This window comes from Anabrus simplex, chromosome 1, assembly GCF_040414725.1.
Source record: "Anabrus simplex isolate iqAnaSimp1 chromosome 1, ASM4041472v1, whole genome shotgun sequence".
NCBI classification, from domain to species: domain Eukaryota; kingdom Metazoa; phylum Arthropoda; class Insecta; order Orthoptera; family Tettigoniidae; genus Anabrus; species Anabrus simplex.
Window position 1 is genome coordinate 685,338,256 of NC_090265.1, and position 25,696 is coordinate 685,363,951.

The 25,696-nt window shown below is 38.1% G+C and overlaps 1 protein-coding gene across 3 annotated transcripts in view; it reads right to left on the reverse strand.

The window, feature by feature from the left end:
• The window catches only part of LOC136857317 (gem-associated protein 5), a 310,853-nt gene that overhangs the window by 108,905 nt on the left and 176,252 nt on the right, over positions 1-25,696 (reverse strand). For all 3 annotated transcript variants that reach the window (XM_068225137.1, XM_067135896.2, XM_067135897.2), the window contains exons 12-17: positions 13,328-13,524; positions 12,777-12,910; positions 8,422-8,596; positions 4,413-4,496; positions 1,336-1,413; positions 1,071-1,256 (exon numbers count right to left, since the gene is read on the reverse strand). In XM_068225137.1, the coding sequence (XP_068081238.1) occupies positions 1,071-1,256; positions 1,336-1,413; positions 4,413-4,496; positions 8,422-8,596; positions 12,777-12,910; positions 13,328-13,524 (854 nt within the window). The remainder of the gene's footprint in view (positions 1-1,070; positions 1,257-1,335; positions 1,414-4,412; positions 4,497-8,421; positions 8,597-12,776; positions 12,911-13,327; positions 13,525-25,696) is intronic.

Sequence of the window (25,696 nt, forward strand, 5' to 3'; positions counted from 1 at the left end):
TTCAAAATTGTATTTAGCATGGATACAGGAAGCTGCAATTCGGGTGCCAATGAAACACATGTTCCGCTGTATGAATCAACCTTTTCTAATATTCGAACTTTCTCATTCATAGTGAAAGTTTTTCTTTCCTTCCTTTTTTCCATTATTAGCAGGAAAACAATTAAGCAATAACAAAGAAGGATTAACAAATACACACGATGGGAAAGGAAGATCGTGGCAATTCACTCTGACCGCTCGACTCACATAACAAGAACAAAAAATGTAACAAAAACCAAAAATACAGTAAATGTGACGAATCAGCGACAATAACTTTAACAATTCCAACAACAAACACAAATGTAAAACAATAACCATGAAATAACGAACTTGGGCAAGACAAACACTGAATCACTTGATAACATCTCCTTCTTGTGGCTTATACTGTACTTAGCAATAGAGCAAACATCTGATATCATCTTCTTATTCTTCTTCTGCTCCTCCTCCTCCTCCTCCTTTGCGGTTTTGTTAATTCAACTCGTCGGATTTCTTCTTCTACTTGAAAGATTAATGGGCACTTTATTGTTGTCGGATTTGAAAATAAGGTTTACGACGTTGTGGAAAACACCTGATATCAAAGAATGCGCTGCGTTGGTTACGCGGAAGAGTAAGAGTTCTAAGAGTTATTATAGACCATGGTTGTTTGATTTGGTCGTCATGGCATGATTACTCAAAGCATTTTAGGTTAGTTGCGACGCCATTTTACCTCAAATTTTTTCCTCTCGAATGGCGGGAAGCATAAAATGTCGCAAACGTAAATTTGAGGATTTTAATACGTTGTGAGCATAGGAAATCTCAAGGGACCAACAAAAAATGTTGTAAAAGACGGGAAAACGTAAAAGCCAGGAACGTAAATGCAGGGCAATACTGTAAATAAATATGTTCAAGTTCTTTAAGAACATACAAGTCTGTCCCCTAACCATCACCTATACAGACAAAGGTTAAATAAAATCCAGACAGACATTAGGGTGTAAGGATCTTACAACAACCTCACATGACTAGAATCTTACAGAATGTGTGTTGTGCAGGCTCACCTTCCTGTTCCAGCAGCTGCATCAAGGCAGAGCGGTCCTTAAAGAAACTTGGTCCAGTGTGACCATCTGTAGTCAATATGTTCTGACAGTGCTCTAAACTAAGTTTCCGGCCTTGCATCCAAGCCTTTGATGACACAGGAAAGAATGAGCGGCCCCGAGCTGACTTCTTCTTAGAACAGCCTTCACCTGAGGACAATATTTCAAAAAATTAAAAACTTCTCAGCCACAAAAGAGTTTTTTTTGTTTTAATAGAACATACGTATACCTTTCTCACTTGTGGCGATTTCAGCAGTAGCGTTACTTTCTTCAACATCATCTGTAACAGGCTTTGACGCCACAAAATCTGCAACATAAACAGTGTAGTGTTAGCCTTAGAGTCAGCAATCAATAAAACATTCTACTTGCAAGAAATAAAACTGTACACCTTTTATGTACAAACACTATGACCAGATTATCTTAAAACAGTAGTAGAGCTCTCATGACACCATCTGGAAGATATTTACTTTTCAAAAGATAGGTTTTCTTCTTTCAATGTTAAAATACCATGAGACAGTAAGTATTTAGATTTGCTTGAAACTAGAATTACTAGTCATCAACCTATTTAACTTTTATTTTAATTCTGGACTTCATTGGATAAATCTTACTTCTTTTATATTATACAATTTCCTTATCCATTTAACGGACAAAATTTCTGCCTCTGTTTGACGTTCATGGTAACATTACTATATTGGTAATAACGAAAGTTGGCGTTTGGCATTTCTTAGAGGGAGGTCCGTTTACTGCCTGCCTGGGCGGGATAAAGGGAGTGGCAGTATGGTTGCCATGGAAACGAGAGTGGGGCGACTGCGGTTGCCACGGAGATAAAATTTCTGGGCAGCTCCTCGTGCTGGGAGTTGCCAAACCTCTCACTTCACTTGTGAGTTAGAAATTGTCGCAAGCAGTTCAGTGTGAGTGGCATTCTATTTCTGTTTTGTGGCCGATAGTAAGTTTCTAATTGTATTTTAAATACTATTTACGTACGTATGTACAATCATTGTATTTTAATTTATATTTTGAGTATGATGAAACGCGCCAGATACTCTACCGCTGGGTGGTGTGGAAAAGAGTACACGATGTATGGCCCCCCCGTCCTCCCCGCGCACCCTTTTCCCCTTGAACTCACTTTTTCTTATTTGTTTTACGTTCTGTACTTATGCCAATAAGGTGTACAATGTATAGAACAAAGGGCATGTTGAAGGATTTGTCAGGCTACTGGTACCACCCCTGTTAAAGAATAATAATGTTATTGATTTTACGTTCTGTAGCACTTTCAAATACCATCGGACTAAGCCAGGATCAAACCTGCTAAGTTGGGATCAGAAGGCCAGCGCTCTACTCTCTGAGCTTATCAGGCCGTTCCCTGTTAAAAATAACGCAACATGAGACCAAATCAGTCAGTCAGTCACAGTCACAGCAAAATTTGTCCCATTTGAGATCACTCCCATTACAGTGGAAAACAAGAATGTGAAGAAAGACCAGTTCTTGTCACAGCGGTCAGAATCAAGGAGGGAACCAGTGAGGTGGAAGCGAGGGGTAAGAGAATGTAGAAAAGAATGCTGGAATGTGGCAACATCTTGAAATGGCACATGCAATGGTCCTCCCACCAACCTTACCTGTCAGACGCCAACTTTAGTTAAGTCTAGTATAGATCACAACTACAGTGAAACCTCGTTAGTGCATTCCTCATTAACATGTTTCTCGCTTAGCATAACGTAAATTCAAAGTCCCGATTCTCATTGTATTAAATCTATATAATAATTCCTCAGTTATCACGTCACAAATTTTCGCTATTACTGCTTAGTATGATCACATTTTTTGTAGCCCTGGAAATGTTATTTGTGAAAGGAACATGATTTCCAACTCCAGTACGAAAGAGCCCTCGCTATAGTTGCATGATAACGGGGAAAGACCTTGAATTCCTGAACTTCACAGGATAAGTTGCAACTTTGGAGAGCAGGCCGTTAGCCTCAGGAATATTCAGTTTTGCTTGCCGATTAGCAGCGAGATTGCTGAATAACACAGTGAGTGTGTTTGTGCTTGTATTTAGCATTCCATTCAGAAATTAGAAATTTATTTTATGTTGAGTGGTACAGTGAAGGGTAGAGAGTATTTGTAGCCTGACAACCTACATGTTGATTAGGAACATAATCGTGTGAAGTTGACTTGTGTGGTGCATATTTGTCTTGTGACAGCCTAGTTATGGATTCGGAAAAAAGTCATTAAATTCCTTACTAATGAAGACAAGATTAAAATCTATCAGAAAGTAGACTGGCACCTGCATCTTTAAATGCGCAGAGGTAGCGTGAATGTTGAAACTTGCACCTTCAAGTTTTGACTCGATCATTCGAGTTGGTCGAATCAAAGTTTCGTTGATTCAAAATGGCAGCCAAAGTCGCAGTCGCACATGGTTGAGGTTCAGTGTAACCTCCAATTCATTGTCTAAGAGTGTGACCAGGAAATAATGTTTAATAACGCACTGGTCCAAAATAAAAGTTAATACTACCATTTGTTTTAGAAAAAGTGTGATCTGCAATAATACTTTGATATTGTTATGGGACCCCATCCAAATGTTTTCAAATTTTGTTGTCTGGTGTTTAGATCTTTCAGTGCACTGTTATTTTATAATCTGCAGCAGAAAAGGTTATCATATTTGTTGTCTTGTGTTTTTCATACCTTTTAATATTCTCCGCTCATCTTTAGAAACGGCAGATATAGTTTTCACTGTACCTGTGGATACACAACGTAAAATGTCATTGTGTTAGAAAAAATCGTATCTAATGTTTCCATATCCCGGTTGGATAGTTTTTATTCGTGTATTCAGTAGTACATTTTCTCGCTTAACACATTCTTTTTTCTTATCCCCTGCAGAAATGTTGAAACGAGGCTTTACTGTATTTCAAGCTGACCCCACCTCTTCAGTTCACTTTTCAGAATTTTACCCTGCTTTAGGGAAAGGGACCGATGTATTTCAGAATTGTAGTAAAAGCAGCGGCATGCATAAAACTACATTGCAAGGGGCTGGTGAACCACCCGGTATGTTCATAATTGTGGAAACAAGTAACCTCCAATACCTCAGCCACATTATGAAGGACAGGAACAGATGCCAGTAACAACAATCCATTCTACAAGGAAGGTACCAGGAAAGAGTAGTGTTGGAAGAAGAACAATCTCTCAACTAAAAAATCTGAGAACCTGGACATTGAAAACCACGACAGAGCTATTCTGAGCAGCAGTCAACATGATGGTTGCCAATATCCAAAATGGACTGGAACCAGAAGATCAAGACAATGATAATGTTCTTACCTTCCTTTGTGACAGTCAGATCTGATTTACATTCTGCAACCTCTGGAGGTTTCACATTCTTGGATTCAGTTTTCCTTTGCTTTTCTGGAAATATAGAAATGAATTAATAGAACAGTGGATAAAATTTGCAATGTGCATATAAACTGCCCATTAGTGATTCAATGTACTTTTACTCTGACCTCTGCAATACCAGTCTCAATGGACGATGATAATCTTCAGTAAATAATTAAAATAAGATCAAAACAGGACTGGGACAGCTTTAATGATCACTTCTGAAAGGCAGTATGCAAGCTACTTGCCCATGTAAATTCTATCCTTTCAGTCATCTCATGTAAGATATAGAAGGTGGATTCTCAAAGGAATGTAACACTTAGTATACAGTGAATTAGTGGTACAGTGCTCAATTCGTGGTCCCACACATTCAATCCTAGCTGAGGTAGCCAATTTTTATTGGACAGGAAAAAATCTTGACACTCCGTGTTGCCATGGTCCCATGCGTTCCATCCTGCCTGAAGTAGCCAATTTTTTAATGGACAGCAAAACATCTTCACACTCTGTGTTGTCACTAGCATGTTAAAGATCTCCAGTGGTGCACACAGCATAACCAAATTATGTACATATAAGTATTTCAGCCATAGGAAATGTCCTGTGGAATTTTGCTTTCATTGCTATATAGCCACACAATCAGAATGTTGAAGATGGCCGGTAGGTCACCTAGATGACAACATGGCAGCTGAATTCATATTTTTATTACTGCTGGCCTTGCGGTCTAACAGTAGCAAGACTATCTCTTACTTGGAGATTCTCAGTTCAATTCCTGTCCCGGTCAGCGATTTTTACCCGATCTGAGGACTAGTTTCAGGTCTACTGCCCCCAGTCTAGAAAGCAAAGAATAACACGCAGAGATGATTCTTCATGTTGACCACATGTCACTTCACAACTGCAGGCCTTCCGGCTGAGTAGCGGTCGCTTGGTAGGCCAAGGCACTATCAGGGCTGTAATGCCATGGTGTATCATTATCATCATCATCATTATTATTATTATTATTATTATTATTATTATTATTATTATTATTATTATTATTATTATTATATAAAATATAACAATAATAGGACACAAATAAAGTGCACTACATACCATAATCTGCATTTCAGCGTGACTTCACTCACATGTGAGTTATATTATTATTATTATTATTATTATTATTATTATTATTATTATTATTATTATTATTATTATTATTATTATTATTATTATTGTTGTTGTACTGGTAGGTATACCCACTCCGTTAATTCAAATGAAGCGCCTCTGTCTTGTATCTATTTAAATTACCCAATGAAAATTGGGGGTGTGTCGGGCCTTAGCCCAGAGTTTTCTGTAACTTTCCTCTCGGGTATAAAAGCTGGCACTTTTTCGAGCCAGGTTGTCTTTTGATCGTTCCAGTTGACAGTGTGTGTGTTAATAAAGGAGGCAGAGGTGCCTCGCCATCGTCGAGTAGTCCATCAGCTCAAGGTAATGGCAGTCCTGGTGTAACTAAGTGATAGTCTTTGAAAGCTAGCTCGAGGGGAAGATTTCCGATCTTTAACCATGTAACTTTTCCGAAATGTAAATTTCAACATTGAAATGTAAATTTCAAGCAAGTCAAAAGAACTTAGCCGAAATCAGGGAGTAGAGAGTGTGATACCCTCTCATGTTCCCTATCAACTTGATTTTGAGGTGACTATGATTTTGTAACATTTTGTAACCTTTGTAACTTAAATACTTTCTCCATCTAGTCACCTCAGTAGCACAGGATTAGCCTCTGTAACTTCGGGCCCTAAGCCCAACTAGGGTTTTAATCTTTCATTTAAATTTTCAAGGAGCGCAAGTGTCCGCCTCCTCACAAATTTGATTTCTGGGCCGGTAACTTAAACCTGTTCTTTTTCACAAAGGTCTGGGAGGATGGGTACTCGATACCTCTGTTAAACATTTTTCATTCCTTTCATGTTAAGATGTAGACTGTTGAGCATCTAAGACAGCAAATACTGTCTGAATTGTAAAATGCAGGTTGTGCCTTTGGTAGGCCTGGGTATTTCTGAAAATGTAAATTTGACAGAGCAAAGGCGCTGTGTTTATTAATGTAATAGTTGAACGGTGCCTTGGGAAGGCTGGTTTGGAGAGTAATCTCCTAGACAAACTTGTAGAGCAAGGAGGCTCTTACCTTGGTGTAAAGGGAATTGGGAGATCAGTCTCCTTGACTGTTTTTAGAAGGAGCCGCAGCAATCTTGGAGAATGTATAATTAGGGAGCTGCAAGCTCAGGTTTGCTAATGTCTTATTAGTTGATTGTTCTGATTTTCTAAAGGTTGTCATGCACCTAGCTGTAAACAAGATTTTGGTACCTGAAATTGTAAAGTCTAACTTTTGAAAAGAAGATTAAAAATAGCAAAGAAAAGAAATATAACTCCAATTTTAAAGTTTTAATTAATCTTTCGATTGTCTTAGATCGACCCATTCATGCCCGTACCTTCTTTCACCTCTGTGATCCACGAAATTCCGGTAATAGTTGTTGTTGTTGCCGTATTTGTTGTTGTTGTTGTTATTATTATTATTATTATTATTATTATTATTATTATTATTATTATTATTATTATTATTATTTTCATAATCATAGCAGCTTTATGTAAAATTCCACTGACTGTACTATGAAAAATCATATAGAAATTACTTAACGTGTAGCCCATTGATGTGACACAAGGGATAAAATTACCTCCTCTGAGGCCAACGTCTTGTAAAACTACAGCATTACTCACACGTATCTCGCCATAGCTTATATCATACATCCTAATTTTTTAAACAGAACTGAGGAAGAAAAATAATGCCTGCTTTTATCTCACATTGGTTTTCCTTCCTATGTCAGTATAAATATGAAAAGATGCACCCTGCAGCATACATGCTTGTTATCAGCTCAAGAACAAACGGTCTCTTGTAATCCTCCCATTATCTAGTTGCAGCAGCTCTCTCCCCTTGTTTGGTGAATGGCAGGTGGGGTATTTCCTGGCCTAAATGAGCTATATGGAATGTGACATTGTTGAACCGGCTGCAATTTCAGTACATGGCATATGCAAGACATAAGGTATAAGATCGAGTCCAGTGCTCTACATACCATAATCTGCATTCCAACAGGACTTCGCTTACATGTGAGTTATGGAGAAGCATTCAAATTTTATGGCAAGTTGTAAAATTTGAGTGAATCAATTGGTGGAGAAGCACAGTAGAGGTTAATAACAAATCAAGAAATCATTCTGGAGGCTCAAAAGCAGCAAGTTTACACAAGACCTCAACTTTGGTTCCCCAGTTGTAAAAACATTTCTTCAAATTTTAAGTCCACCAATGTCAGTTTCAAGAAGCAAAGTTTATGTAAGGTAACAACAGTAATAGTTCCAGCTTACTTTTTGAAGAAAGTAGATTAATATGTACAAACACTTCACACTTACGGACGAAGATTTTCTCATGTTCATGAACATCAACATATTTTATGTTTTTTAGCGTAACATATAAACAATTTCAATCTCATTCTTACCATCAGTGTTTTTAATTATAAAAGCTAATTTTCACATTTGCATTTTTTTAGCTGAGGATGTTCCATACTTTGGGAACGAAACATGTACTAATGTTTAAATTAAGTAGTTAGACTTTAAGCTGGATTATGTTTGTATTTTAATGAATTAGCTATAAAAACATTAAGAACCGGAAGGTGGGATTCTTGTTTCAATCTTAGTTAAGATTTCTGAGGTCGAAAATGAACTGCTTCAGTACATGAAATGCTTATTTGATAAGACATGGAGCTTCACACAAACTGCTACAATTTAAAGCAACTGAAACAGCAATAAAGTGAGTAGCTATATGGAACTGAAGGTCAGTCAGAGAGAGAGAGAGAGAGTGCGTGCATGAGAGAGATTATTTTCATGAAATTAAAAAGTAGCCGAGGGGTGTATTCACAGAGTATGTTACAAATATAGACATACTGACTTTTGTCCACAGGAAGTTTGTTGGTGAGTTTGGAGACCCTCCATACCCTTAAGGTAAAGTCTGCTGATCCTGTCATAATCAAGTCTGGATCCAAGGGACTCCACGAACAGCTGTAGACAATACCAGAGTGAAGACTATAGTTCCCCACAGGCAGCTGGCTCGGAACATCCCACACCTACGACAAAGAGAATAAAGCACATAACAAGAAAGTTTGATAAAGAAAATATACAGCACATGTAATTGAATCTCACAGGTACTGAATTGCAAGCAATGATAAAATCCAAATACATCAATGAGATAACACATACATACAGCAGAACGAACAACCTACATAAAATACAGTTGAACGTGAGTTATACATACCAGTATATCAAGGTGAAGAGCAGATTTTTACATATAACTAAGAATTACTTACAAATCAGGTTTAGATATATCATATAATTTATTTTCAGGAATAAGCTTAAAGACAGGTTATTTCAGAGATATACTGTAAGTTAACAACATAATTTGTACTGGTGATTCTTTTTATATATCAGGTTTGCAACATTATTAATCAATACTGTTTATTTTTCAGCCTGTACCGAGCAAGTGGCCGCGTGGTTTGAGTCACGTAGCTATCAGCTTGGATTCGGGAGATAGTGGGTTCAAAACCCACTGTCGGCAGCCCTGAAGATTGTTTTCTGTGGTTTCCCATTTTCACACCAGGCAAATGCTGGGTCTGTACCATAATTAAGGCCACAGCCGCATCCTCCCCATGCCTAGGCCTTTTCCATCCCATCACCGCCATAAGATCTATCTGTGTCAGTGCGACATAAAGCAGATTGTTTGATTTTGCACCTAATTTTTAAAAATTGTCTAAAATAGTTTCTTTTACCAATGAACGTGCAAAGTATTATATAAGCAATTCCTAAATCTCCAGCTATTTCAATTTTATTTTTATGCGGATTGTTGTCTGCTTCTCATATAAATTTTGCTTTCTCATCCTTTTTCTATTGTCCATGGCCAACTAACAGCAACGTAGAATTTCTACTGCTTTAACCACAGTTTTTATCACTCAATACGGCAAATGTCACCTATCAGCATAATTTTAATGTGCCTCACTTAAATAATCTGCTTTCTGCTTATAGTTATTGGACCAACTATACTGGTATTATAAATTTATTCATTCAGAATAAATATTTCAGGTTCCCTATGGCAATCAACATCTATATCATTAAACTGGAAGCGCGTCCTATATCCTGAACATGTGTCTCATAATCCTTCTACTTTAGATTTATGACACGCGGTCACTTCCCATGACCTTTGAAGTAACATCACACCCCTGTGATATCAGCAGCTGAAGTCCTGCCACCAACAGAGCCAACTCTAATGAATCTCATTTCTGACTCACCTGTGTTTTGATCAGAGGAAATGCATACATCAGCGACATTATTTTAACTTTGTCACATACAAATAAACTACATTTAACAAAAATTAATATGTATAACACTGAATTACGTATAAATCTGTTATGTACAAGTAAGGTTTAATTAACATGTTTTTAAGTTATATTTTGTCGGGACCCACAGAAATTTACAAATAAAACAGGATTATGCAGAACTGAGCTATTTATAAACCAGACTCAACTGCATTTACAATTTCATGTTGCTGGTTGCCGCCAATTTCATGCACACTGCAAATTTCTGAGAGACAGCTGGAATTTTCTGAAAATGTAAGGAATGGTTCAGCATTGTATTCTAATAAAATACTAAAAGGAAACTCCATATCAAAAGAATTCAAAATACAGCTGAAAACTGAACAAGAACCTGAAAACTAGTTTTGTCATATCTTTTAACTGAGAGAAAATCAGCAAATTTACAGCAAACGATATCAAAACTGCAAACTACTCATCAACACAATACAGGCTGTTCCAAAATTACGTCAAGTGATGTATGATAAGGCAGCAGTGCGTTACACACTCATAAAACCACTGTACGACGATGACAATTCTGTAAAGCATCAGTAAATCAAGGGCGTATGTTCTAATCTTTCTGCGATTTCATTTATTTCTTCCTCGTTAAGTACATGCTTTTTAACACTTCGCTTCTTATCGAGTAAAGAATCCGGTCCTCTCAATTTGTTTACAAGTTCCCACACGGTCTCTCAATATGGAGGGCGTACACTTGGAAATTGTATTACAAATTGCCTAACAACTTCCCTCCAAGACATAAATAGCCTTTCCTCTACCATGTACACGCATGTACAAGCATTATGAGAATTATATACCGAAGTAACACTTCACAACTCGAGAACAGTTGGAGCGACAGATCAATACTTAACAAGCGTTCTAACCACGGAAGTGAACTGCGAAGTACGAGCATTCCCGCGCTGTCGCTGTGATGTGTGATGAGTCAACGGGAGTTAGATAAGCTGGGCACGCCTGCCGGCCAACCGATGAGATAAACTCACTGTAGGAGGAAGCTCTACATTAATAGAATTCAAACCTTTGCAGAGAACTGAAAAAAACATAAACTGATACACAAAATTTTCCTTTTTGAAAATATAGAGTTTTCCACCATTTCAATACTACTCATTTCAATTTTTAAATCTAAAAATAGAAATTTTTTGTCAAATTAAAAATGAAAATATTACATGTTTCGGGTCATGTAATCCTTATTCAGCTGTAAAACATTAAAACTTATTTTTTTGCTTTACGTCGCACTGACACAGATAGGTCTTACGGCGACGATTGGACAGGAAAGGGCTAGGAGTGGAAAGGAAGCAGCCATGGCCTTAATTAAGGTACAGCCCCAGCATTTGCCTGGTGTGAAAATGGGAAACCACAGAAAACCATCTTCAGGGCTGCCGATAGTGGGGTTCGAACTTACTATCTTCCGAATGCTGGATACTGGCCGCACTTAAGCGACTGCAGCTATTGAACTCAGTAAACATTAAAACTTATATAATACACAGTATACATACAATCATAATTCATCAAACAACTGTTCTTATGAAAATATCTTATCTTGGTGCTATTCGACAGGAGAAGGGTATGTGCCGGCACCGAGCTTTACCCTCTCCTTTCGTACTATTATATCACGTCATTCACTTAATCTTTTTAGCTCCTCTGATGAGGTCGATGTCAGGAAGGCCAACTGGTTGTAAAAAGTCGCTACAAAGATTCATCTCACTTCATCCACAACACTGTAGAGAAACAGGACAGGAATTGGACATACAATATAAATGCCTATCTATTTCATAGTTCAGGAAAGTGAATCTGTTACATCAGTAAGCATTACTATTTGCATATGGACCCTGTTGGATCACGCAGTGCTTTTATGACTCTCCATTCTGGTCTTCCATACGACTTTCTTTTTTTTTCTCCATGGGCTCTCTTCCTTTCTACTGTCCACTTGGTTTCTGGTCTCCTTGGAACTTCATTCTCTGGCTGTACTACCTATCTGTTTACTTTTTTACAGAACAGATTTCTGTTTAATATTCCTGATCTGCGCTTTCTCCAGGTCCTTTTTGACTTCTTGGATCCATGGTAGACTTCAGTTTTCTGCTGTATGTCATGATCTAGTGTGTAAGCCTTGTTGTTGGGTGGGAGTCTTTGAACATGTCCATAAAATTTCAATCTTCATTTTCTAAGGACATTAAAGCAATGGTCTTAGATCCCACCATTCGCTTTGAAAGAGACCTAAATTAGGCTCAGGACATGGACCTAGAAAAGCAAGCTATTTATGTTCCATGCTTGCCTTACCTGTCATCTAAGTATCAAATACTTATCGATCGGTGGTTTGTCAGAGGTCTGCTATTCAGAGCAAGAGGCACCCTTCCTAGTCAGACATCGACCTTCCAATAAAAATTTTTAAAGTTCCATTCTGCGAGTTCAAAAAAATTGTAATACAGATACTGAGGGACTCTCTGCAAATCATTAATTTCCATCTATACCTGAGAACGTGATAAACATTCCTCCCCCACTAACCCTGGAGAAAATAAGATAACAGCATTAACGATTAAATTTCCATTTTTAAAAATATTTTTAAACTCCACTGAAATTGTAACTGTATTGCAGATCCAAATCGTCACACTCACTGGACAACGGACCATTTATTTCTTTAATAAAAATCTATCTCTCTCTGTTGTCAGGTTGGACAGTTTCTCGGTTGCTTTACGGGATTTCAGTCTGTATCCGTCTTCAGTTTTTTCTGGACCAAGAATTTTCCTCATGATCTTTCATGATCTTTCATTCTTCCTTCAGAATGTTCTCTAAATCCCCTTTTCTATTGAGTACCAGCATACTCTTATAGAGATGTCTGTTCCTTTAATTCAAATCAGAAAAGTTTAATGTACTAATGTAATAATAAGCATACCTGAGCAGTCTCATCATAGGACACTGACACAAGCTGGCCACTGATATGTGGGCTCCAACACACACATAGTATGCCACTCAAGTGTCCAGTTAAAGTTGCAACACACTGCACTTGGTCTGCTGACTCAGCCACCCCTGGAAAACATATTCTGTTAGTTATATATGATCCTACACAACAAAACAGAGGAAGAGGAGGATGATTTGACAACCGTCAATATAAAATGCTATTCTGCTATTCATCAATAAATAAGAGAGGTTGTCTAGCCTAAGCAGTAAAGGCATGCTTGGCCAGAAGGACATGGATTCAATTCCTACTCAGGAACTGAGATTCACTCAGCCAACACCAAACATGAGTAACATTAATTTCTGGGGGCAAAGGTGGCTAATCACTTTATCCTGATTAGTGTTCAAGTGACAGATGGTGGAAACCTTCACCCTTCACTTACCCAAGGGCCTTCATGGCCTGTACAGAGATGAATCAATAAATGAGCTTATATACCAGCACTCTGAAGGAAGCAGCAAGTCAAGAGTAGGTAATTCACCACAACTCACCTTCAGCAACAGCAGACAGGTCATAGACCTTGATCATAGTGTCCTTGGAGGCCACCGCCAACCAGTGCTGATACGGAGAATAGCCTGCATCCGTAGCAGTGCCTTCAGGATGCCAGGCAAGTTTGTGGATCAGCTTCTTGTGAGCATATAGAACACACAGGATCTTGGCAAGCTGGGGTGAATACACCTGCACTGTACTGAGAACAAACAGAAGTTACAAGAAGAAAAACATTTAGAGCTAAACAAAACTGGAGTTCATATCCTGCTCTAAATGATGACCAACAATATACACTCATTGACACAAAAAACGTAACATGTAATAAATGCTGAAGAAATTTATGTGTAATTATCTATTCTATTAAAGTTAAGCACTTTATATTATATTTTTGGACAGGGGAGGTTGCTAGCTGTGTATTTTAAGCTAAAAATGAAGTGGGAATTGTTTATTGCACTAGCCTTAATTCTATTCTCATACAACCTGGAAAACACATCAATGGATGTGAGACAATAATGTTCTCCCACTCTTGAAGCATTTATTGTTGTAGTCATTATCATGATCAGCTTTCTGAAGTAAACATGCCCTTAAGTCCTCAATATGCAGCAAAAGTTGTTGCTTTGGTGGAGGACGGTCCTAGCATGCATTATGTTGCAGAAGTGTTGGCAACTACACCTTCCATAGATTTCCAGAATTATAAGGAGGTACAGGGAAACTGGAGGCTCTTCAATGAGATCAGGAATAGGCCCGAGCAAGCAACATCGGCAAGAGATGATCACTTCTTAGAGCTTCAAGCTCTCCGCAACCGCCAGACCACCGCTGCTGAAGCACAAAATTGACTCCACCAAGTTCGAGGGTTCAATGTTAGTGAGAGAACTGTCTGAAGAAGCCAATTTTAAATCCAGAAGATGCTCAAACACGTTTCACAAAGGTACATTGCAACTGAAATTAAAAGACAGATTTTGCTTGGATGAATCACTATGATGACTATGTCCCCGATCTAGAAAAGCAGAGATATCAGTTTGGCTACCAAGTACGGATTTGTCAATGCGATTACATTCCCACTGATCATGTATGGATGTGAGAGCTAGATGCTGAAACAGGCAGACAAGAGGAAGATTGACGCCTTTCAGCTCTGGTGTTGGCAAAGACTCTTACGAATACCATGGACTACAAAAATCACCAATAAGGCAGTTTTAGAGCACATCACGCCCTGTATGTCATTGGTTGGTATGATTATAAAGCTGAGACCAGCATACTTTGTCCACGTTATGTGATCAGATGCATTGGAAAAAGCAATCATGCTAAGAATGATCAGTGGTACAAGAAGACCAGGTGGTCAGAGGACTCGTTGGTTAGACACCATTAAAACACACACCTGGAACAACTAATGGAGGCAGTGTACAACAGGACACTTAGAGAATGCTAATTCATAGAATCACCGATGGTCAGATTGAACTGAACGGATGACATCATCATCATCATCATCATCATCATCATCATCATCATCATCATCATCATCATCATCATCACCACCACCACCACCACATTGCAATTGGACACTAGAACAATGGAATCAAGTGCTGCTCACTGACGAGTTGTGATCTGACCGGCGATCAGCCGACGGTAGAGAAAGGGTCTGGAGAAAGCCTGGGGAAAGGTTTTTTTCCCTTGCACATCATCACCCAGGTTGCCTTTTCAGGGTGGTTCTCCGATGGTGTGGGCAGGAATCCTTCGTTCCATTTATTGGTGATGGTTTCACACTAACGCAGGACAATGCATCTTGCAAGATGTGTGCAACAGTTCTTGGATGAAGAGGAGATTCAGGTTAATGGTTTGGTCTGCTCGAAACCCCAATTTGAATCCTACTGAGCATCTATGGGACCAGCTGGGGGAAAAGAGCCCGTTATCACTATCCAGACACTCTACAGCACCTACAGGAGGCCCTCTTGTAAGAATGGGTGACGATTCCTCATGAGGACATTGCAGCATTAAACAGAAGCACTCCTGAAAGACTGGATGCTGTGATTGTTGTAAAAGCAGGTAATACAAGCTTCTGAGGATGACAAAAGAAGTCCATAAGGTAAAGTGTTGAAAACAAAAGAGAATTAACCTCATGAGCTTCCTTAAAATTTGCTTGTAGTCTAAATGCCTATGTGTTACTTCCATATCTCTGACTTAATTTAATTGAAATGTTTCATTGTCAGACACCTAAAGGAGTTCGTCTATAATATTTTGTCATACAATAGTAGATTAATGTCATCAAAGCGACTAGAATTTAAAATAAATCTCAGTGTTTTTTAAGAAATCGAAGTGTTCCATTTTTTGCACTGGTTAGTGTAAGTACAGGGCACCATAAAAACTACCAACATTGGGACAAAGATTCAGGAAGCAAGGTTATGAAGATCTGGCCATCTAATTAGGAGGGACAATGACTGTGTGCAACAGGATTGCGTGAATACATGACGAGATGAATAGGAAGTGTGGAAACCCAAAAGAAGGGGTGGATGGACCTGGAGGGATAAGACCTGATGGAAAACAACTTAAATACAACTAGCCCAGGGCAGAGAGTGATGGAGGAAACTCGTTATAAATAGTGTCCCGGCATACTGTGGTGGTGATGGTGGCGGTGGCAGCGGCAGCGGTGGTGGCGGTGGCAGCGGTGGTGGTGGTGGCCGCGATGAAGATGATTAAGATATATAGGTAATGGAAAGAATTATACACAGAAATAGGAACATTAAAACACAATGGCAGGACAGCATCAGAAGTGGGAGCAACAGGAAGAGGAGAAAAGGACAAACCAGAAAATACCAAAGACATGGACTATCTCTGCATCTTAACACACTCTCATCTTCATATAAATTAATTTTATAATGAAACTTAAACCTTCTACAGTGCATTTACCATATTTATTTGCATAATTTTTCTGACATTTAAGTATTTTTAACCACAAAAAAATGAGGGGAAAGAAATATTATGAATTCTGAATCTAAAATATTGATGGAATTTCACCACATTTCCACCATGGTCCTTCAGCAATTGCTGACAAAGAGACGTCGTCCTTCAGAGAGAAAGGTTGCTCCTCTTTATGAATCATCGTCACCTTCTATGTGCCTTGCCTAGTCTTAACCCAACAAACCGGTAATTTAATCCAGAGCTGCTCAATTCTCGGGCAGTATTTAAATTGAAGCTCAGCAGAGGTTTAGACACCATCAAGTTAAAGAATTCATAATGTTAAATCTACAAAATATATAACGTAATAAAAATTTTAGGACTACTTACTGAGATCAAGTCCAATGTTTCTGAGCAATATATGTGACAGTTGCTGCTCAGGGTTGTCCATAATCACATACAATATTTACAAAAATGTATAATTTGTGTAAGTTCCAATTTTGAAATTTGTTTCTGGTATATTTACAAAGAAAGCAAGATATTTACATGATAATACTCAACCTACATATATATACAGGTACTAGAAGGGCATTTCTTTTGCATTTACAGGTTTATTTTTGTATGAAACTCCTTGAAAGAAAACTCAAGATACAGCTCAACTTCACAGTCCATACACCAGTATACTGTGTCCTTCCATTTGTCCTTTCGTGCCTTACATACAGCATATTTCCTTTGGGGACTAGCTTTTCATCCAGTTGGTGGAAGTTTCTCAATAAAATGCCTTTCCACTAGCCTTGTTGGGGGGGGGGGGGGTATGGAGGGGCGTCCAGAATTATGGGCAGATATTTGTGGCCTATCCCTTTCCACCCTGAGCCACATGATCGTGCGGGTTGAGTTTTTATTTTATTGAAAGAAAACTAGCCTATTTCCCTGCGTCACACTGGGCTGCAATGATCGTGCGGGTTCTGCGCTTCGTATTGCAGTTGTTTTTATTTCGATAGTTGAGCACAAGGAGGCAGCATACGTTTAAACTTTTGTAAACAAAACATGCCATGCAGCCTCAAGTTAAATTGTCCCTTTTTATTATCTTTTACATATTGATTTCATTGTGACTCTTTATAAAACATCCTAAAATCATCATCGAAGGTATACATATCCTTAACAATGCTATTTTTTTAACCTAGCAGTTATAATAAACTGTCAATCTGCAACTAGCACGTTGTTACGGGTTAGGGTTTATTTGAGGTAATGGTGTGTTTCTAACCTCAAAAGTGATCATTAGTATTCTGGGAAGATTTCTCTAATTAAGCTTAGTATACTTATGGGAATACAAAATACATGTATTCATATGAATTTTAGGGATATCAGATGAAGAAATAACGAGGTTAACCTATGCATCTGATTGTGAGGACTTACTCAGTGAAGATGGTGATGATGATGAGTGGGTACCTCAACCTATATCTTCACACATAGGCAATGATTCTGATGATTCTCATCACGGTGGTGATATTGATGAAGAGGAAGAACACACAGGAGATACTGATTCTACTGATAACCCTTTTCTAATCATTTACCTACACGTCAATCACCAAGTCCCCAACCGGCATCGAACCAAAGACTACTTTTCAAAGAATATTCCGTTTATATTGTACCTGCTCAAAGCCTGAGTCCCAACCAGCATTTATCTCAGGGAGTGTTACGGTCTGAATCTATTGCAACTAATAAACAATAAAAAAATATATTGAGATATAAGATCTCAAACTAAACATAAGGGCGCATCCAATCAGTACTACAGGGTTGAACGGTACACTCTAATCCTTAACTTTAAGGCTCATCATAAAACACACAAATTATATATATACATATTCAAATCAAAGGAAAATTATGAAGGCTCCGTCCTAGGAATGGGGACGGATATTTAAACGGTCACCGAGGGTTTACTATTCTACAAGAACAAGAACCTGGAACTGTTTCCTTGCAAATGCTAAAGGAGCATTTTATTTAAGTAAACAAAATAATTTTTACACACAACAAAATCTGTTGACCCTTGATTTGCCGGTAATTTGGCAAATTATTCCTGAAAATGATTACATAATGTTTATCACTTTTGACCACCCTTCCATTTGGGTGGTGGAACCGTTGATATCTGAAGATATCAGATTTACCTTCATTAACACCATGACCATATTTGGTCATGGACCAATGACCTGTTGGCTAAGTGGGCGCGATCACATGGACCATGTTATCGCTTCCACTTTGATTGAGATGAGACCAACCCGGGAAACTACAAACTCTCCCCGAGTTCCTAACCAAGATATGCTAATCGTTAGTTGAAGGAAACGACAAAGAGACTATAACCTAATGGTCCAGATGTAGGGATTTGCCTTCATTTTACAACTATTAACTTAACTTATTATTCACAACGACGTGACATTATTACGTTAATTCGCCAGCTGACTTCCCTAGTATCATTCATCATCAGCATCCGAAATAATAAAATAAAATAAAAATAATAAAAATTATTATTATTATTATTATTATCAACATTATTATAATTAGTGGAGATCGTGATTATCGTAACCCGTAATCATCCTTGCTATAATACTTCAACTTCTCGCTCTTATTATTCTCATCTGAAATAAAAAAGTAGCTTCCTTTTTTATACTTCAAATATTATTATTATTATTATTAGAGTAGTTTGAAAATTTCAATATTTTCAATTCAATTCCCACCATCATTATTGTGTTCATAAATAATAATAAAAATCTTCTTCTGATTCTTCAATTATTATTATTATTATTATTATTATTATTATTATTATTATTATTATTATTATTATTAATAATAATAATTTTAAAAAATTAATTTCGCTTGTTACACGGTAGTCCACTCTATATATGTTTACCGCATAACCCCTTTTACAATTTCGATTTATTTTGGCACTAATCAATCCAGACATGATTTACTTGGAATATTATTATTATTATTATTATTATTATTATTATTATTATTATTATTATTATTGTACCGGGCGGTACACCTCCACGCCGCTAATTCAAACGTTGCGCCAGTTGAAACTCCTCTACTGGAGGAAGCCTGAACTTTAACAACCATGTTAATTCTAAAGTTTCTCAGAAGATGTCTCTACTGTCAATTTTGAAGAGTTCTGAACTGTGTCTTTTTCGATTTATATTTGTTTTCTCTGTAGTGAGAAGTGTGAACATTCTCTTCTAGATGGCACCACTTAAGAACTACAATAGCGCACCCTGGTGCGAAGTGAAGGAACTGTTTTTTGAGAAATTTTGTGTTCGTAAGTTTGTCCTTTGTTAAATTTCTTTCAGTCATTTTTTGGGTTGGCAGTATAACCCTTCTCTTTCCGCTTGTTTTGCATTTAGCCAATCCTGAATTTCTTTAATTAATTTTTAACCAATAATGTGTGTCTTCTCCGATATGGATATGTTGCTTGATCCTAGCCAATAAAGTTGAGGGGGGTGTGGGTTCTCATTCATGAAACGTCTCGAATTTTCCGCGAGGGTATATAAACTGCTGTTTTTCTGGTCTCGAGGCCACTTCAGTAACATCTTTCCTAGTGTGACTATGTAGCAGGGGGCGGAAAGGCCTCTTTCTTCGGGCAGCAGTTCATCCATCAGGTAATGGCCTTTTAATAACTTCTTTGCTTGCTAGCTCAGCAGTTTAATCCTCGGGGTAGGTTCGAAACTTTTATCCTGTAACTTTCCTTTAAAATGTAAAAAACACTTGGTATAAAATTCTGTCTCTTTGACTACAAATCGGGATAGAGAGTGCCTAACCCTCTCGAGCTCCCTCTCATATTGTTTTTGAGGTGACTACATTTTCTCAACCGTTTTTCTTCGTTTCATAATGTAATAAAGTTTTCCTATCGTGTCACCTCCGTAGCATGGGATTAGCCCTTGCATAAACGGCCTAGAGCCAAATAGGTTTTTAAAATAGTGTATTAGGAGTGCAAGTTACGCCTCCACTCAAGTTGGTATTTTGGGACCATGTAATTGTCCTGTTTCTTTATGGAATAGGCCTCAGTAGGCTGGGTATCATTACCCTTGTTCTTGTGTGCCCGTAGGCAGCTTGAAAGTGGAGTTTGGAGTGGCCTTTGAATTGGCTTGAACTTTGAGAGCGGGTTGCTCTTTCTTAAATGGTATTTTCTGTGTGCCTCAAACAGGCTTAACTGGGTAATTGGGAGCAAATGCTCCTTGGTATGATTGGGGTTTTCTGCCCCTTTGCTGAACCTGGTGTATAAGTAAAGTTGGGCTAATTGCTCAAGAATTGCGAATCTGGGGCTCGAAGCCCAAAATCCATTAATAAACTGTAATTGTACTTTCTTAACTTGTTGATATACAAATGAGTTCCTGGTATACTTGTTATTTCTTGACCTTGAAAAGAAAATATAACCTTTGTTAAATTTTAAATTAACTTTAATTTCGTAAGTTGAGACCTGTTCATCCCAGCACCTTCTTTCACCTCTAACTACCACGGATAACTCCGTAACAATTATTATTATTATTATTATTATTTTGAGAATTTTTATTTTTATTCCCCATCTTTATAATTTAGTCACATACAGAAGCCAAAAATGGTGTAGGTTTTATATTAAGAGAGGACATTGATGTCATCAGTGAGATAATATATGTTAATGAAAGAATTATTAAGTCGAACATCTCTCTTATCAAGAGTGTGCTGACAGTAGTCCAGGTGTATGCCCCACAGACTGGCTGTAACGAAGAGGAAAAAGAACAATTCCGAACTGATTTAGAAGAAGCTATAGAAAGAGAGGAAAATATCATAATAATGGGAGATCTAAATGCTCAAGTTGGATCAGACAGACGTGGATATGAAAATGTACTAGGTCCACATGGTTATGGAGACAGGAACCCAGAAGGAGAAAGTCTTCTAGATCTATGTGTAAGGAATGGCTTGAGAATAAACAACAGTTGGTTTCAGAAGCAGCTAAGTCATAAACTAACAAGATACAGTTGGAATGGAGATACTAAAACTCTGATAGATTATTTTATATCTGACAATGAAGCAGGAAAGACCATATGTGATGTCAGAGTTATACCAAGTGAAAGCCTGGACAGTGACCACAGACTTCTCCTCGCAACAATAAAGCACATTGAAATTTATAGACCTCAGAAATACAGGAAACCAAAAATTAAGACATGGGAGCTAAAGAAGACAGAGAAACAAGTTGAATACACAAAAAAGTGACCAATAAATTACCATCAGATGCATTACAAGAAGGCAACATCGAGTGGACTAGATTCAAAGAAAGCATTGTCGGAGCTGCATTAGAAGTTTGTGGTAAAACTAATAGCAAAATGAAGGGAAAAGAAACTCCTTGGTGGAACGATCGGGTGAAGATTGCTGTGAAAGTGAAAAATGAAACCAGGAAAGCCAGAGACAAAGAAATGCAAAGAGGAAGTCAAAGGAACGAATCTAGAGTAAACGAACTGCAGCAGAAATACAGAGATCAGAAGTTACAAGTAAAGAAAATTGTGGCCGAAGAAAAACAGAAAGCTTGGACTGATTTCACAGATAAACTAGAGCAAGACAGCAAAGCTAATTCTAAACTACTTTACCGAACAATACGAAATATAAGAAGAGACAATGAATACAGAACAGCAATAGAGGAACCAGATGGTAACATAGTTAGGGAGGAGACAGAAATAAGGAAGATCATGAAATCCTATTTTGATAATTTATACAACAGTACTGGGAAAGACTCCAATGATGTAACCACGCAGGTCAGTTTAAACTGCAATGATGAGCCTGACCAAGAGAGTCCGCCAACATGGAAGGAAGTAGAGACGGCCCTTAATAGTATGCCCAAAGAAAGATCTACAGGATTTGATGAAGTCAGTGCAGATATGATCAAAGCAACTGGTGCAATAGGAATACAGTGGCTTCATAGAGTAATTAATGCAATATGGAAGGATAGGAAAGTCCCAGATGATTGGAAAAAGGGAATAATAATACCTCTCTTCAAAAAAGGAAGCCGGAAGAAATGTAGCAATTATAGAGGGATCACTTTATTGTCTCATGGTTTGAAAATATTTGAGAAAATACTTGAAAAAAGGCTAAGGAAAATAATAGAACCACAACTACAGGAAGAACAATATGGATTCAGAGAACACCGATCAACTACCGATCTCATATTTGCACTTGGAATACTGTTAGAAAAGCATTGGGAGAAGGGCAAAGACTTAACACTAGTGTTTTTGGATCTCGAAAAAGCATTTGATAGTGTTCCAAGGAAGACTATATGGGAATGTTTAAGAAAGAAGAATGTACCCAAAGGGCTTATCCAGAAAGTTAAAATGCTTTACGAAGACTGCTGCAGTTGCGTACAGATAGGAAACGGTAATTCTGATTGGTTCCAAACCACTAAAGGAGTGCAACAAGGCAGTACCCTTTCACCATTACTTTTTATCACTGTCATGGATGAAGTCATGAAAGAAATTAAGCAGAAGAACAATATGGACATCAATGCATTTGCATTTGCAGATGATGTAGTAATTTGGGGAAATACAGAGAAGGAAGTCCAAGAGAGGCTGAACACCTGGAATGAACATTTGAAAGCACACGGATTAATAATAAATAAATCGAAAACTGTTACTAGGTCTGTCAACAGGCAGAAGAAGAAAGGAAAAATAATGCTGGAAGGTACACAACTGGAAATAGTAGACCAATATAAATATCTTGGGTGCATCATTTCAAGTGATAACAGAATACAGCATGAGATTAACAACCGCATTCAAAAATCAGCTCAGTTTTACCATCAAGTTCGGAACCTCCTCTGGAACGAACAAGTTCCCTTAAGATCAAAGCAGATTCTATTCCAATCATACTTCACCCCCATAATAACATATGGCCTAGAAACCTGCACAACAACCCAACAAGTGGACAGCAAACTACAAGCCGCAGAAATGAAGTTCCTACGAACTATGGTACAGAAGACAAAAAGGGACAGGGTAAGGAATGAAAGAATAAGGGAGCAAGCTGGTGTGTACCCATCCCTGAATGAAAAAGTGACAAGGGCCCGTTTGAAATGGTTTGGCCATGTCAAACGAATGGACGATGGAAGGACAGCAAAACAATGGCTACACACAGTCGTGGCCGGAAAACGACCGGTAGGAAGACCTAGGAAGAGGTGGCTGGACCAAGTGAAAGAGGACATAGGAACAAGAGGAATCAGCTGGGATGTCGTCTTGAGAGAAGAGTGGTACATGGACAGACAGAAGTGGAGAGTGCTCGTAAACCACACCCGGGCAACTGGAGTGGAAAACTTATGATGATGATGACGTTCTCTCCCAAACAGAAATCACCAAGATCCGAATTCACATCGGTCGGGACATAATAGTGTTCGAACCCGCAACCTTATTTTCGTACTGTCGTTAATTCATGGAGACCCTATGCTCCTAAGACAATTCTCAAATCCCATAACACCTCGCAGTTGAGCAAATACCTCCAATCCCTGCAAGTGCTAAATTATTCCTTCCTTTTCCATTTTGAAGTCCATTTATCCATCGGAACTCTTCAAAACATTTTCATTAATTAACCCTCGGTGCATGGACTCTCTTCTGCCACTCATATCACCGGTATAGAAATACAACCTCTATGTAGGCCTTAAGATCCATCTATTTCTTCATCAACATCAGTACAATTCACTTTCATTTCGGGTCGGATTTCTGTCCCACAAAACTCCAAATCTCAACTTTTGGCTCAAATCACTCTGGGCCTCAAACATAGCGTGACCATATTATCAAAGTGCCTATCTCGTTTCTACCAAAATTATTTATGATTATTATGGAGTCCAAATGCCTTTGCTGGCGAGATGTAGTGTTTACAGTGCACTATGTCTTCTGGTATGGGCTATATCAAATTTGTTACTTTCATTGACCTGTCTCAGTCTCATCCTTGGCTTTGACAATATGAAAGTGACTGAGGTATGAGTGATGCTAGTAATACCATTCCTTATGCAGCCAGTCCCTGTATTGAATGGTGTGAAAATATCGCTCATAGGGTCGGTTGGTGCATGTATTTCAGTGGGCTTGGCAGACTGATATGCAATAGCAACGGCTGGCTCGGTGAGGAAAGCAACGGGAAACTACCTCACTCCTCATTTCCCTAGTACGCCTCTTCAGTGACGCCTAGGCTATTTATGACAGCTGTTGGCGGAACTGCAGAGTATCAAACCAGCCTTCGGGCTGAATACCCAACATACATACATGGAGTCCAAAAACGTTAAATCAACAATTAGTGTTAAAATCGGATTCACTGCCCAAATTAAAATATTCATGCCACATATTATCTCCACATTTAAATTACCTTAATTTGCAATCATTCTATCCAACTAGGCCCGCGCCTTTATTCTCAAAGATTATTATTAAACACGCCTTTACACATTACCCAATATTAATTTATTACTCTGACACTTCTACCAAATATTATTATTTTGTCCACTGGCGAACTTCGCGATATTTACAAACAAATCAATGGACTTCATTCCATCCCTTAACAATTTAAATCACTTGGCAACCCTACCTCTGGATTATCTTAACAACATGCCTTAACATCTATAAAATTTCCGATAACGGAAAAACGTTTTGGAAGCACTTCTAAATGAATATTAACATTATCTTTACGTGAAACGTGCTCCATATCATATCAAAAAACTCAAGCACTTGAATGAACAAATAAACCCTACTCTACTCTATTAAATAATCAAAATTATGATGAGTGCTTGATCTAATTATGTACATATTAATTTGTCCCTTTGTCTATCTATCTTTGAATTTATACGAGCCAGAAACGGCTCGTTTCACAATTAAGTTACATGATATATTAATATGATTTCCTCCCCCTAACGATAGCAATCTACAAATATCTTAAAAGGTTACTCATCTCTTTTTTTGTAGTCTGCTAAACCGGACGAGGAGCACAGGCCCCGTCCAGTCTAAGCCCTGCATCCTACTGGTTTTCATGCCAGCTTGACAAAATAATCCAATGCAATTTTCAGATTTACACATATTAAATTTTCAAGTTTTAAAATGTTAACATTTTAATAAATTTACACACACTAATATTGAACTGAAACTTTACACTTATGGCCCTTCATCTAACCCACTTAATGTAAATATACATTCTTCATTCCTTTTCCGGACACTAGGAACATGGGATACCTCGGGATCCCCTTTTACAACGGCCCGGACGCGCACTCGATTTCCCGTCGCATGTTCGCGCAGCTGACCAGGTATCAGTTGATGATTGACTGTTTACTGGGTGAAATACGTCGAACACCCGTGATCGTTCTCACACCATGTACTCCCTAATTTATTTTGTAGAATCTCACACTCCTATTCGTAGGTTTTAACAAGTTCTGAATATTGGAACTCTTCCTGCTAGTAGACTGTTCAAGACTGTAATATGAATCACTACACATCACGAAT